We start from the raw sequence: 14381 nt of genomic DNA, 5'->3' as shown, positions 1-14381 counted from the left end.
ACTGCAAGCAATATCAAATATTATTATTACAGAGATTGGGAACATAGCCCAGTGGTAGTGCACTTGCCTAGCATGAGCAAATTCCTGGGTTCAATCCCCAGCAATGATAAATATATATCATATATAGACAGATATAGATATAGATATTTATAAAGCGGCTTAGAGTCAAGTTGGAGAGAGAGATCCATCTACAATAAACTGTAATGCTGTCTAGTTTAGAAAAGGGAAGGGCAGAGAGAGATAAAGACAGCCTTATTACAATCCTTTCCCCCCTTAAAGAAAAAAAAACAACAACGGTGCACACTGGTAATCCCAGTTGCTTTTGCAGCAGAGATAGAATGATTATGGGTTTAGGTCAGCCCAGGCAAAAAGTTAGCAAGACCCTATCTCAGAAAACAAGCCAGGTATGGTGATTCATATCTGTAATCCCAGCTACTTAGAAAGTGGAGGTAGGAGGCTCACAATTGGAGGCTAAGTTTGTTTTGAATCTCAGAGGAGACTTTGAACTTGGACTTTTGAACAATGTTAAAGCTGTTAAGACTATGGGGATTCTTGAAGATGGACTGAATGGGTTTTGTATTGTCAGATGCACATGAGCTCTTTGGAAACCAGGGTTAGAATGTTTTGGTTTAAGGAGATATATTTGGGTGTTTGTGATGGATAATCTCAATTGTCACCTTGATTGGATTGAGAAGCAGCTAGGAGATTAAAGCACATTTCTGGGTGTGTCTGATTGGGCATTTCCAGAAAGTATTAACTAAGGGGAGAAGACCCACCCTGAACATGGGCAGCATCTTCCCCTAGGCTGGGGGCCCAGATGAAATAAAAAGGGAAAAAGAAGAAAGCCAGGAAAGTACAGCATTCACTTCTCTCTCTCTCTCTCTCTCTCTCTCTCTCTCTCTCTCTCTCTCTCTCTCTCTCTCTCCTGCCAGAATATGACCTGCTCCAACAAGTCTTCCCAGCCATAATGAACAGAAACCTCTGAAACTATAAGCCAGAATAAATCTTTCTTCCCTTAGGTCATATTTGTCACAGCAATGAAACACAGAAAAATTTTTAGCTTTTCTATAACATTATATTGCAGTAAATAGCTTTGTGCACATATCAAGTACTTTTTCTGTAGTATAGGTACCTAGAAGTGGAAATTCTGTATAAGAAATACCCAGATATTCACATAAATACAATGTTTAAAAATAGATCTTATCAAATTATTCAATCAGAATATCATGTTATCTTATTTTGTAACCAATGAAATTCTGTTTCCTTACACCCTCATTGATAATAGATATTTTTATTGGGTAGGACTCTTGTGTGGTGTTAGAGATCAAACCCAGAGCTTTACACATGTGAGGCAAGTGATCTATCGCTGAACTAAAACCTCAGCCCTTGGATATTTTCAGTTGTTAAAATTTGCCCTACTCTGTTAGACCAAAACAGTATTTTGCTGTTTTAAATGGCATATGTGTGAGTATGAATGCTATTGTACAAGTTACATTTTATTATTACTATTATTTTGAGGCTCTGGGGATTGAATCTAGGAACTTGTGCATGTTAGGTAAGCACTCTACCGCTGACACATATCCCCATCCTCTACAAGTTCCATTTTAAATGAATAAAAAACTTGAACTTAAAGTAAGTTTCATTTTTAAATTATCCTACTGGATAATTTAATGTATCTGCAACATAGACATTGGTTTTTTGGGGGGAAGGCAGGTGAGTTAGTTACAGATGAGGTAGGCATATTTCTGAAAGTATTTTCTTAACATTTAGGCAATATACCCAATTTGGATCGTGGGGATTACTGCTTTTCTGAGTAATGTTAAGGCTTCAGTGCTTTCAACATATTTAGCAAGACAGTATTGTAATAGCATACTTGTTTAAAAATCTAATAAGCAAGAAGCAGCCCATCTAAAAATGATGTTTCTTTCATTATTTTGTGGCTTTTTTTTAAAGACAGTCTTGCTATATTGCATAGGCTAGCCTCAAATTCATGATCTTCCTGCCTCAGCTTTCTGAGTGATGGGATTCGAGGCATGCACCCCTAAACCCAGCTATCTCTTTTACTTTTTAGTAAGGTGATGCCTTTGTTAATTTACTAGATACTCCACTTGCCTTTCAGGATGTAGGTTGCCAGAGGAAATATATCAGAGGTGCTCAGTCCTGAGCTCCTCTGTGCCTGGCTTCTAGGAAATACTTGATAACTGATGGATCTAAATTGGTCTCCCTCCTTCTCTTTCTTGCTTCTTTCCTGTCTGTCCTTCTTTTTCCATTTTCTTTCTTGAAAACTTAGTGGGATGGGCTATGGCCTTTCAGTGGACAGAGCCCACAAACCTTAAACTAAACCTTCCAGATACCTCAATCTGAGGTCTTGCTCATATTATCTCTGTTGGCTGACTGTTTGCTTGTCCAGACCTCAGAACATATGAAAGGAGCAAATCCCAAGAGGATTGTAGTCCTGATAAAAAGAGATGACCGTGTGTACTTTGTAATAAGGAAGGGATATTTATAAAAAGGTACATGCATAGTAGCAAATTCAGGTGATATTGTGACATTATGACAATGCCTTTGCTTGTAGAAGGTGGAGAATTGTGACACATTTTTAAAAGCCCTTTATCCAAGATGTTAAGATTAGAGTTTTGATACTTGTGGATAAAGAATTTCATGTATCTGGAAAATTCAGTTTTGTGATTTCTTACCCTCTGAACAATGCGGGAAACAGAAAAACATTTCAGAACATCAAATGAGCATAGCTGTGCTCCTCTTAGGCTGCCTCATTTTTCTTATTTCCCACACATTTAATTTTTGACATCTGTTTCATCAGTAGTTATTTGGACTGATGATTAATGGTGAAGAACACAATTCTTAAGATATTAAACCACTGAAGGGTTTGGAGATGTAATTATCTTTCAGCCATTTAACTAGCAACATATTCAGAACCAATGAATTAACATCATAATCCCCTGTCCCATTTCTTTGATTTACCCATGTGGAAAATTATGCTGTAATCTGCCCCTCTACTTAGACACTAATTAATGAAGTTACTCTTCTGTGTTTTTCATTATTTCTGAAACAAAGCCTAGTTGCTTCTGGACACACCTTTAAAAAATCTCCAGCAGGCTTAATTAATTGTCAGTGGTGGATTTGAGATGTTCCAGTGTTAGAAACGATTGGCTTGGTCTTTCTGGGGGCAACCTCTTCTTTAAGTTCTCATGGGGGTGGGAAGACTCAACCAAGGAAAGGATTATGTACTGTCAGACAGCGTTGTAAAAAATAACTGAATCATCCTTCATGGAATGCTGCTTTGGTGTTTTGTTTTGTTTTGCTGATGATATGGTTAACCTTTATATTGGCTCAACATGATTGCTTTTTAAAGTATATTAAAGAAAAACTAGTTCTTTACTGGAAGAGAGGAATTCAGAGGTTCCGAACACAAAGAAATGATAAATGCTTAAGGAAATATAAATGCTAATTGCTCTGATTTGATCATTGCACTTTGTGTACATGTTTTAATGATCATGCCATACTCCCATATATATGTGTAATTACTATGTAGCCAATGGAAAATAAAAACACCTTAAAATACCATAACCTTTAAACAATAATAGAAAAATTAATATTTAAAACATAATATTAATGTTTTTAAATACTAACTTTTCACTTTTTAAGACAACTACTTTTATGAAATATCAGATCGTCTCATGCTTTTTAGAAATCCACTTAGATTTGACTTCTGAGCAATTTCATAGGAATGCATGTTTTGGTGTTTGAGTTACGAATATCCTAAAGCATTCAAAAGAAGAGGGAGAGCTGGCAGAGTGGTGCAAGTGGTAGAATGCCTGTCTAGCAAGCATGAGGCTTTGAGTTTAAACCCTAAGACCACCAAAAATAAAAAAGAAGAGGTAGAGCAATTACAGAATTTCACCAGTGACCTTCTCGTGGCACTTCTTGGTGGACAATCTGTCTGGAGCAATGGTGTGCCAAGATAGATTCTTGGATGAGATCCTAGTAGTATAGATGGTAAGGCCTGGCACATGCTTTGAAATCATTCAAAGAAAGTTTATATTTAAAATTCTCCTTAACTTTTAAAGTCATGACATTTTCCAAGGACGAAGGTAAATGGCTTTAAAAACTCATTTTTAAAATAGAATATATAGTGTAGAAATGATGAATTTGATTTTCTTAAGGAACCACTAGAGGTCATAAGAGATCTTGGAAAGAAAAAGGTGCTTTGTTTTACACATCTGAATAAAAAGAAAAATCCAGTTGGTGCAATTATAGGTTCTCCTGCCCAATATTGAGACAATGTTCATAGTAAAGGGATGGTTTGATCAAAACACATTGCATTCTTTAGCACTACTACTAAGTTGGATTCTCTACACATTTTTCTTCATTGATTTCTTAAAATGCATATACACACATTTGATGAAATACATGTCTAGAATTTAAGATTACAACAATTACTTTTTCAGCAGTACATTTTTAAGTCTATCTAACGAAATGCAAATCCTCATTAGAATTCTCTAATGAATTCCAAATCCTCTGAATATGGAAAATGCTGTCAAAGAAGGACGAGGAGGCTCTGCCCAGTGTTCTGAATGTACAGGTGGTGGCCTGCTGCTGCTATCCTCAAGTCCTTGCATGAACTTTTCATCTGTGAATATGCAGTGGTTGGTCACCTTGTTGGCTAGGAAATATGCACATCTCTTAGACCTCTCACTCAAAAGAAGCCAGCTTATATGCATCTCTAGGTTGTACCTAGTATGGTAATATATAAGAGAACAGTCAGTAGGCTGGGGTGATGAGGCATTTGAGGATCCATTTGTTGCTAAGAAGCCCTGACAGGCTTCTAGGAAGAGTTCTGCAGGGCCTGGGGCATCATGATGCACCTGAACATCCTGGCTAACTGATGTAGTGGAAATTATGAATGAGTTTGTCTTTTCTGCTCTCCACCTTCCAGGAAGCCAGTGAATCACGGAGCAGGTCATCCTTTGCTTTGCCATGTTTAGAAGATACTTATGCCGCAAGCGAGGTGTCCTTGTGAGGATGCTTAAGGTGTGGATTCAACTCCATTTTTATCTGACATGGCTTTCAAAGTGCCCAAGAGAACAATACCTGTATGGCATGGACCTTTATTTTTCTCCAAACAAGTTAAAATATTCTATCATTGATTACTGTAGAAGTACATTGCTGCCCCCTCCAAGTCACATTGTGAATGGAAGACGTAAAGGAGGACTGCTTTTCTATCAGAGGATTGTGTTATTTCCATCATAGTCTGTGCTAATAAACTATAACTGTTGTGTAGTCATTGCCATTGGAATGCTGTCAAGCTGTAAATGGCAGGTTTGTGCCTGGCACTGTGGTGCCAAATTCACAGTGAGATACGACTGTCCTCTTGTTCATATGATAAGTGGTGCTCACTGCTTCAGAGAGCTCACATTTAAACATTTTACTGCACGAATGCTTTCTGTAGCTGGGTGTTTTGTTTCTGTGGGGTTAGACTTTGCTGTATGCCATTTGAGACTTCAAGGCTGATGTCATACTTTATCATTAGCACTTGGGCTGATGCAAGATCATAAATTATCAATTACCCCAAGGAATGCATTGAATAGAATAAGTTCCTCTCTATCCATTTTGAGGAAGGGCTTAAGGGAGAGACTACAGACCTCCAAGATTTGGATGTTTTCTTCTTCTTTTTTTTCCAGAAGAATTGATATTGAGGTCTGATTGTGGACAACTTTGTTAATGGGCTGTGGAAGGGTTATGATTAGGCTTAGGGTGCTGGGTCTCTCTGAGCCTTTATTCCCGATTTTTATATCCAAACAGTAGTCTTTTTTATGTCTGTCATATAAATAAAGTTGATTTTGGAGTTTCTGATTGCTATCTTGGTCCACTTAAAATGATTAAGATATTGAGTTATTTCCCCGTTGTGTAAAATAATTATGGCTGTTAATAAGTATTGATGCAGCCTTTTATTTTTTGCAGAATGCTCAAAAAGGGACTTGTTGCCCATTCTTTTATAGAATCTTTTTTCTTTCTTTTTGCCAATACCTTTAAGGATTCTTTTTACAGAGAAAAGACTTGCTTTGTCAGCTGCAGCTTTTTTGACAGGTGAGTTGAGAAGTGAATTGTTTCTGGAAGAGAGTAGAGTGTTCTAGAATCTTTCAGCTAAGTTTTTGAGGCCTCACAAGAAGAGTAATGCTTGCTGAGGACTTACTGTGGGCAGAGTGGACTTAAGTGAACCATTTTTATCACTGTGTTGCATCCTTCCAGCTATCCTTGCCCCACCCCTTTTATAGATATGAAAAACAACCAAGGCTCCGTGTAGTGTGGAAGTAGCTATTGGTTTTCTGTTGGTAGAGCCAGAAGGCTAAGTAGAGGGGTGATGGAGCCATTGTCATGGGACTGTGGCTCAGACCATCCAGATACAGCCCCTGGGGCTTAGCAATCACATCTCCTCTATATGGTCGGTGTATTTGGGTCCTTGGTAAGGTTTCCATGTATGGTAAGGTTTCCATGACCGGCGCTTGTTGGTTGTTGCTCTTCACTACATGATACAGAACTCCTCTGTGTACCCAAAAATGTTCCCTGGTTGGAAAGATGCCACACCTTGACCATAAGAAATTATCATCAAAACTAGATGATGTGTCCAGTGATGATCCCAATATTGGGTTCTTGGGAGAGGGGCTGGGAGGAAAAATCACTGGAGGTTGTGGGATGGAGGTGAGCCTTGAAGGATATTAAAATCTGGAATAGGCAAAGGAGTCAGAGTGCTGAGTGAAATAGAGACAGGATGATGAGGTACCCTTCTAAGGATCATAAATACATCCATTAATGTCATGGTTAGTGAAAAGTATGGGAAGATGGAGGCAAAAGATTTTGTGCTCCTACCAGAAACAAAGAGGAGTTTGTTGATGCTTTAAAGTAAGGGAGTGAAATAAGAAAACAGAGTTGTAAGATCAGGTGGATGGAATGACATTGTTTATTTCTACCAATGGGAAGCCAGCACAGTGATTCTATCTGCTGTAGTATAAAACTCACTCCACCTGCTGATTGTATATATTCTCGAATTGCTCTTATTGGTCCTTTTTTTCTAAGTAATAATTATGATAGTACAAATAACACTCACACATATTCTTATCTTCATACTTATTATTTTTATGATAGATGAGAAAACTATGACAGAGAAGTTATGTACTGTGCCTAGAGACACAGCTAGTATGTGGCAGAGGTAGGATCCAGGTTCAGGTAGAATGGCTCAGGCTGTATTTTTTTTCTCTAGTCTTTTCAGGCGAGATCTGGCACGTTCGGGGTAGTATGTTAGTAGATGCTAGTCTTTCTCAGAGCACCACAAGCCTTTGATACATTTATGGTGGAGCCTCCATACACCCAGCCACAGATGACCACTGAAAATTCTCATAGTGATCACATATGAACAAAAATACATGGACAGGTAGTTAAAGAGAGCATCTGATGTACAGTCATATTCCAAAAGCAGTTGGGTCTCTATTTGAGCCTCACACCTGGGAATGCTATTGATGACCTGGCTTGATGGAATGGGATAGCTGGTGGGGATGACATCAGCACCAGGATGATAGTGGAAATAAAAAAGAAAGATTCTGGCTGCTTGGATAGGGACTCCTGCTGTCTCTCCTTCCTAAGAATAACAAAAAGATGAATAACAATAAGATGGATGTCCCCAAGAAGGTGAGCAGGTTTTCATTACCTTCACCAGTGTTTCCCCCTCCACAGAGTGTGTAGAGATATCTCAGGAATAAAGAGCATCATTGAGTACCAAGTGTTTGCATTAAGAAATGCATCAGCAGGTTAAATATTCTTTATTTTGTTGCTTCTCAGCACTTTAATATGTTATTTTTTAGGCATTGGAATTCTTTTTTTTTTTTTTTTTCCAGAACTGGGGATGAAGCCCAGGACCTTGCACATGCTAGGCAAGCACTGTACCACTGAGCTATATCCTTAATAATACTGGAATTCCTCCTCTTTTTTTGGTGATGGTGCTACTTGGGTTTGAACTTTCCTTCCATGACTTGAGTCATGCCTCCAAACCTTTTTACTCTGCTTTCTTTGGAGATAGAGTCTCACTTTTTGCCTAGGCCAGTCTGAATTATGATCCTCCTATTTTATGCTTCCCTCTATGGCTGGGATGACAGATATATGCCACAATGTCCAGTTTTTTCTGTTGAGATGTCTCAGTAGGCTGGCCTGAAACCACAGTCCTTCTGATCTCAGCCTCCCAAGTAGCTGGGATTACAGGCATGAGCTACCAGTGTCCAGCTGACATTGGAATTCATTATGGGGACCTAGGAGGCATGTTGATGGTCCCCCCTGGTAGTTATCTTCTATGTTTTTTTTTCCTTATGTACAATGGTCTGTTGGCTATCTCTTTAGCTCTGAGTGTGTTTTCCTTTTATTTGTGTGTGTGTGTGTGTGTGTGTGTGTGTGTGTGTGTGTGTGTGTGTATGTGTGTATGTTTCTGAGACAAGTCTCCTGTATAACCCAGGCAGGCCTCAAACTCCTGATCTTTCTGCCTCTGCCTCCTGAGTGCTGAGATTGCAAGCACGTGCCACTGTGTCTGGCATCTTTAAAGTATTATATAGCAGAGATCTGGTTTTTCAAATATGTACTTCTTCCATCAAGAAACTTAGTTTGTTTTTTTAATGAGAAACCAACATCATTCCAATAGTTAAACCTATGCTATCAGAGGTAAAGATTTCACCACCAGAGCAGGGTGGAGATTTTCATCCAGACTGCATGAGATTGTTTAGTTTAAAGCTATGGCAGAATTGGGGAATTTGTACCAGCAGAGGTTAGAGGACAACTCCTCTAACATGTTTGGCTGAACAATGACCTCTCATCCCTGAGCTAAGGGGTCCCCTCTTAACTGTTTTGCTTCCTGCTACCCATTTTCAAAAGGAGTGTCAAAGATTTTTGACGTGCATTGTCAGGTTAGGATATTGTGTGTGAAGGCAGGGCTTATGCCAGCCGACCTGAGCTCATACCATGGTTCTACTGCCAACTATTTCTGTCATCTCAGGCAAAGCATTTCATCATACTTATGAGCGCTGCTGTCCTCCAGCTCAAATGTGGAGAGAGTAATGTCTGTCTCCGGGGGTTGCTATGAGAAGCACAGCAGCAAAGATAATCTGGACAAAGCCCTGAGCTTTACATACATACTTATCATCCAATAGATGGAGCTACTATTAGTATCAGAGAGACATACTAGAAGATAAAATGGGATGGGGAAAATCAAGATCAGTAGCCAAATCAGATACACTAGGAAAAATATGAAAAAATATGACTATGAAATATTTTCCCAGGAAAACAGTGTAGGAACATCCTAGATAGGAAAACTAGAACACTAAATTTACCCAAGAATGTACTAAAAAAATAAGAAAGGAATGTTAAGTATGGCAACAAAGTAGAGTCCAAGATCCAGCATCACCACCATGCAATAAACCTGGTTCTTCCCCTCCTCCATCACCACGAATTGTCAAAGTCACTATCAAATGTCCTGAGAATGGAAGTGGCAGTGATATCCTCAAGCTGGTGAGCAGGTCTTCATTACCTTCACCAGCATTTTACCCTCCATGAGAAGTATAGTGATGTAGGAATAAAAGGCCAGTGCTAGAGATGCATAAACAAGGTTAAATGCATTTAACTATGATACTGCAGGAGGGGAGAATTCAATGCCTTAAACGAATAACCTACAGTTATTCGTTTAAGGCATTGAATTCTCCATAGGTTAGCAGAAGGGAATTCTGGGACAATATAGAGGTAGTGATGCTGGGAGCACACTTGGGAAGGGCTGTTCCCCGTGGTCCTGTGGCTCATGGGAAACGCTGCTCTACATTCCACCCTCCAACATGCCAATTCTGTTCTCTTTACCTGAGTGACTCACCTCTAGGTCTCAACATAGCTTCATCCCCTTCTCTTCATTCAGGTCTCAGTACATGTGTCCCTACTCACAGGTCTTCCCTGGCCACTTGACAGTGTCACTTTTCATCCCAAGGTGCATATCATGTTGTGAAGTGTCTGAAATTATTGAAATGCATTTCATCTTTATTGTCTGTTTCTCCTGTGAGAATATCAGGTCATGTCATGAGCCTGTTGCTATATCCCTGAGGCTAGCACATTGTAGGTGCTCCACTGGAGGAAAAAATGATGGGGCAAACACTGAACTGAAGCCTTTCTGTCAAACAGGGTGGAAGACCATGATGATCTCATGCCAATATTTATGCGCTATGACACCATTCTGAAGGAAACTTATGGTGACTACTTCCTGGCTGAACTAATAGAGGCCCAAGATGAAGAGAATCATGCTGTCGTGTGTGAGGTTGGTGACTAATTCTCCTGGGGACACACTCAGTTAGAGAAGCCAGAGGAAGAAGTCATGTTGCTTCTGGTTTGCTGAGTACCCTGGGAGCTGCCATTCCCCTCCCCTACTTATCCCCTTCCAAGTGGTACCAGGCCAGCTTCTGAGCTGGGCAGCTCCCCCCTCACCAGAGTGATCAGCTTTAGATTTTCTTTTGTGAGGTCGTTCGATATGCCCAGGCTGCTATGAATTCTTTGCTCTGTCCCTAGAGGTAATGGTTAAAATTAGAGGGAAAGGAAAAGATGCTGTAGGCATAATTGAGGAGGTGGTTATGAGGGTCCCAAGATATAAGAGATCAGAGGTGACAAATCTGCATTTTGCTTAGGAAATGATTAATTTTTTACTTTTTGTTTGGATATAATTTCACATTTATGGAAAATTTATAAGTACTTAGATTCCCTAAATGTTAACATTTTCCCCTGTTTACTTTATCATTCTCTTTCTTGCTATCTTTAATTTATCTACATGTTTTTTCCAAAACATTGAAAGTTACAGAAATAATGCCCCTTTACTTCTAAATATTTCAGTGTATATTTCCTAAAATCAAGAATGTTCTTTCACATAACTAAAGTACAAGGATCAAAGTCAAGCAGTTATGATTCCTATAATCCTATTATCTCATCTTCAGATGTTATTCAGATTTTATTGATAGCCCCATCAATGTCCTCTATAGCAGAGTAAGTCCAGGTCATTCATTGTGTGCAGGTGTCCTGACTCTTTGACCTCTCTTAATCTGAAACAACTACCTGTCATTATTTTGGCATTTTTAAAATAAAAGGGACTTTCCATTTTATTAGATTAAAAAATGCAAGAAAACCAAAGAACTGGGGAAAAAAATATAGAAGAGGATTGAACAAAGATTAGATATGACACAGAAAAAGCTAGGAGGGGAGAAGGAAAGGGAAAGTCAAGAGCCCCAGGTTGGAGCATTTTTTAAAAATACAAGTCAGTTATTTTGTAGAGTATCTCTCAATTTGGATTTGTCCAATGTTTCCTCATGATTTGATGCAGGTTACATATGATTAAATTTTGTTGAATTAGTTGCTAATGTAAAAAATTAGAAAAGTATACATAACAATTGGAATTTCTAGATTTTCTTTAAAACATCAGAAGGCTGGGCATTTGGGGCCCAAAAGACAGACCTGTACCCTTTGGCTTGGAGTTGGAGACCAGCCAGATTTTTTTGAAGCGACAGAGAAGAGAGCTGACAAAGCCTTAGTGTGAGAAAACCCCAGGTGACTGGTGTGAGTAGCTCTAAGATTCTCACAACCTGTTCTCATCTTCCCCCCACCCTGGAGGCATCTACCAATGGGTGCCCCTCCCTTACAGAATTTCAGCTACCAGCAGGCCCCTTCTCTGCATTTGCACCAGCAGGATTCAGAAAGTAAGATCCTACTTCTGATAGCTAATCCTGAATATATTGGGTTATCTTTAGGTAGGTACTATTTGTTCTGCTAAAATAGGCTTTCTTTTTTAAAAAGTCACATGATGGCATTCTACTTTATCATGCCACTCCACTTGAAGCTTCAGTGTTCTTAAGAGTTAAAAATGCTGGAATAGGGATATTTGTGAGGTCTTCTCAGTGGTAGGCAGAAATTGTCTGACATAAAATAATTGAGACTTTGGCACCTAAGAGTCATTTGGGACTATGTGGTAACTTCAGCATTAGAAAGGATAGGGCTGTAGCAAATGGAATCTTTTTTATGTGCACATGGGAAATGTGAGGAAAGTATTTGAAAGCAGTGGTACTCAAAACTTGAGCTTGCCAATGATTCCTTCTTAGGCTGATAAGAACAAGATGACTGGACTCCATGCCAATATCTCTGACCTACTATCTCTGGCAGGGGGAGGCCTGAAAAGCTGCATTTCTCACAAGTTCCAGGGTGATGTTTCTGCTCCAGGGTCTTTACAAGTTCAGCCTTTTATTGATAGTCTTTCAGACCAACTAGGAGAAAGGAAAGCAATTCACATGTGAGCTCAGATGTTCTCCTTGCATCACTGAGAAATATAGGGGCCATTCCTTGGAAAGACCTTTCGAAGAGGTTTGTATAAGCTTGGACTGAAATTTGTTTTTGACAAAAAGGTAATCTGATTTTGAATAAATTTTTGTGCTTGTCTTTTGCATATAATAATTAACAAACATGAATAGAGCTTTTGGGTGCCTGCCCATTCTGTTCATTCATAGAATCCCACGGTTCAGACGAACACAATTATGATTTTGTCTTCAAATGAATATTTTACTTTCATTTTAAAAAGAGGGACTTTATGCCAGTTAATTAAAAAACATTAAAAGGTGAGAATTTAGCAGTTTCATTTCTAGGATGACTTTTTTAGGTTTCTTCATTCTTCATAATTCATTCTTCATTTGCTAAAAATTAGAAGACTTATTTAAAGAATATTACTTTTATTGAAACTTGAAATCAAATGTTCTCTTATATAGATAATATGAGCAATCTGAGGCTTTCTTCTACATCACAGGTTCTCAAATTTGGTGCCTATGAGGATCGCCTGGGAAGTTTGTTTTTTGGCAGAACTGGGGTTTGAACTCAGGGCCTCATACTTACTAGGCAGGCACTCTACCAACTTGGGAGGTTTTTAGACTTCCCCATGCCAAGGAACTTGGATCCAGAATACATAAAGAATTCTTACACCAATGAAGAGGCAAACAATCTGAATGAAATGTGGACAAAGAATTCAATTAGATGTTTCTCAAAAAAAGGTATAGAAATCATCAATAAGCACATGAAAAGATGCCATTTGACATCCTAAGATGCCAGCATCATTACTCAGTAAGAAAATGCAAGTCAAATCCATAGTAGATGCCATTTGACCTCCACTAGGATGGTTATGATAAAAAAGAAGGTCAATAGGGCTGGCAGAGTGTCTCAAAAAGTAAGAGGGACATCCTAGGAAGTGTGAGACCCTGAGTTCAAACCCCAATACCACCAAAAAAAAAGAGCAATAACAAGTGTTGGTAGGGGTGCAGAGAAATTGGAAACTCTGTCCAGTTGCTTTTAGGATTGTAAAATGGTGCAGCCATTTTGGGAAACAGTGTGGTATTTCCTCCAAAAGTTACCATTCAACCCAACAATTCCACACCTAAAATTGAAAACACAAATTGAAGATTTGTGCCCAAATGTCCATAGCAGCATTATCATAATATCAAAAAAGAGAGAATAGCCCAAATGTCAATCTGCTAATGAATGACTAGACAGAATGTAGTATATCCATTCAATGTAATATTAAGAGGAAATAAAAGGGACTATAGTACTGACACATGTTACAACATGTTTGTACATTGAGAACATTAAGGGAATGCTAAACCACACACAAAGGCCACATATCATATGATAGCATTTGTATGAAAGTCCAGAATAAGCAAGTCCATATAGACAGAAAGTTAGTGACTAGAAGAAGAATGGAATGGGAGTGAGTAATAATGAGTTAATGAGTATGGAGTTTCTTTTGAGGGTGTGAATGAAGATGTTCTAGAAGTAGATAGTAGTTTCACAACTTGTGAATATACTGAGAACCACTGAGCTGCATACTTTTTAAATGTTATTTTTGTGGTTGGTGAACTACATCAGTTTAAAAATCCTGATGTTCAGGGTGCACTCAGACCAATTAAATCAATGTTTTGGAGTTGGGCAAATCAGAGCTTTTTAAAAGTAAGTTGGTTTTGTTTTGTTTTGAGACAGAGTCTTGCTGCATTGTCCAGGATGGCCTCCAACTCCTGGATTCAAGGGATCCTCTTGCCTCATGCCTCCCACACCCTCCCACCCCAATAGCAGGGACTAAGGTATACACCTACTACTCTCCTCACAATCAGGAATTTTCTAAAGCTCCCCCAATGATTTTAATGTGTAGTCTAGTGTGAGATAAATTTAGATAGATATGGGCATTTGTTTATGAAGATGAGAATTGGCCTTAAAAATTAGATTTTGAACATCTTTATTTTTAAAATTTTTATTTTTTCACATTTGACTTTACT

The 14381-nt window shown here is 38.7% G+C and overlaps 1 protein-coding gene across 4 annotated transcripts in view; it reads left to right on the top strand.

The window, feature by feature from the left end:
- Positions 1-14381, top strand: part of Cfap61 (cilia and flagella associated protein 61) — a 310679-nt gene that overhangs the window by 24275 nt on the left and 272023 nt on the right. For all 4 annotated transcript variants that reach the window (XM_074074242.1, XM_074074241.1, XM_074074243.1 and 1 more), the window contains exon 7: positions 10219-10351. In XM_074074242.1, the coding sequence (XP_073930343.1) occupies positions 10219-10351 (133 nt within the window). The remainder of the gene's footprint in view (positions 1-10218; positions 10352-14381) is intronic.

Source organism: Castor canadensis, chromosome 5 (assembly GCF_047511655.1).
Source record: "Castor canadensis chromosome 5, mCasCan1.hap1v2, whole genome shotgun sequence".
NCBI lineage: Eukaryota > Metazoa > Chordata > Mammalia > Rodentia > Castoridae > Castor > Castor canadensis.
The sequence above is the reverse complement of the archived record's forward strand: the minus strand, read 5'-3'. Positions and strand labels throughout refer to the sequence as shown.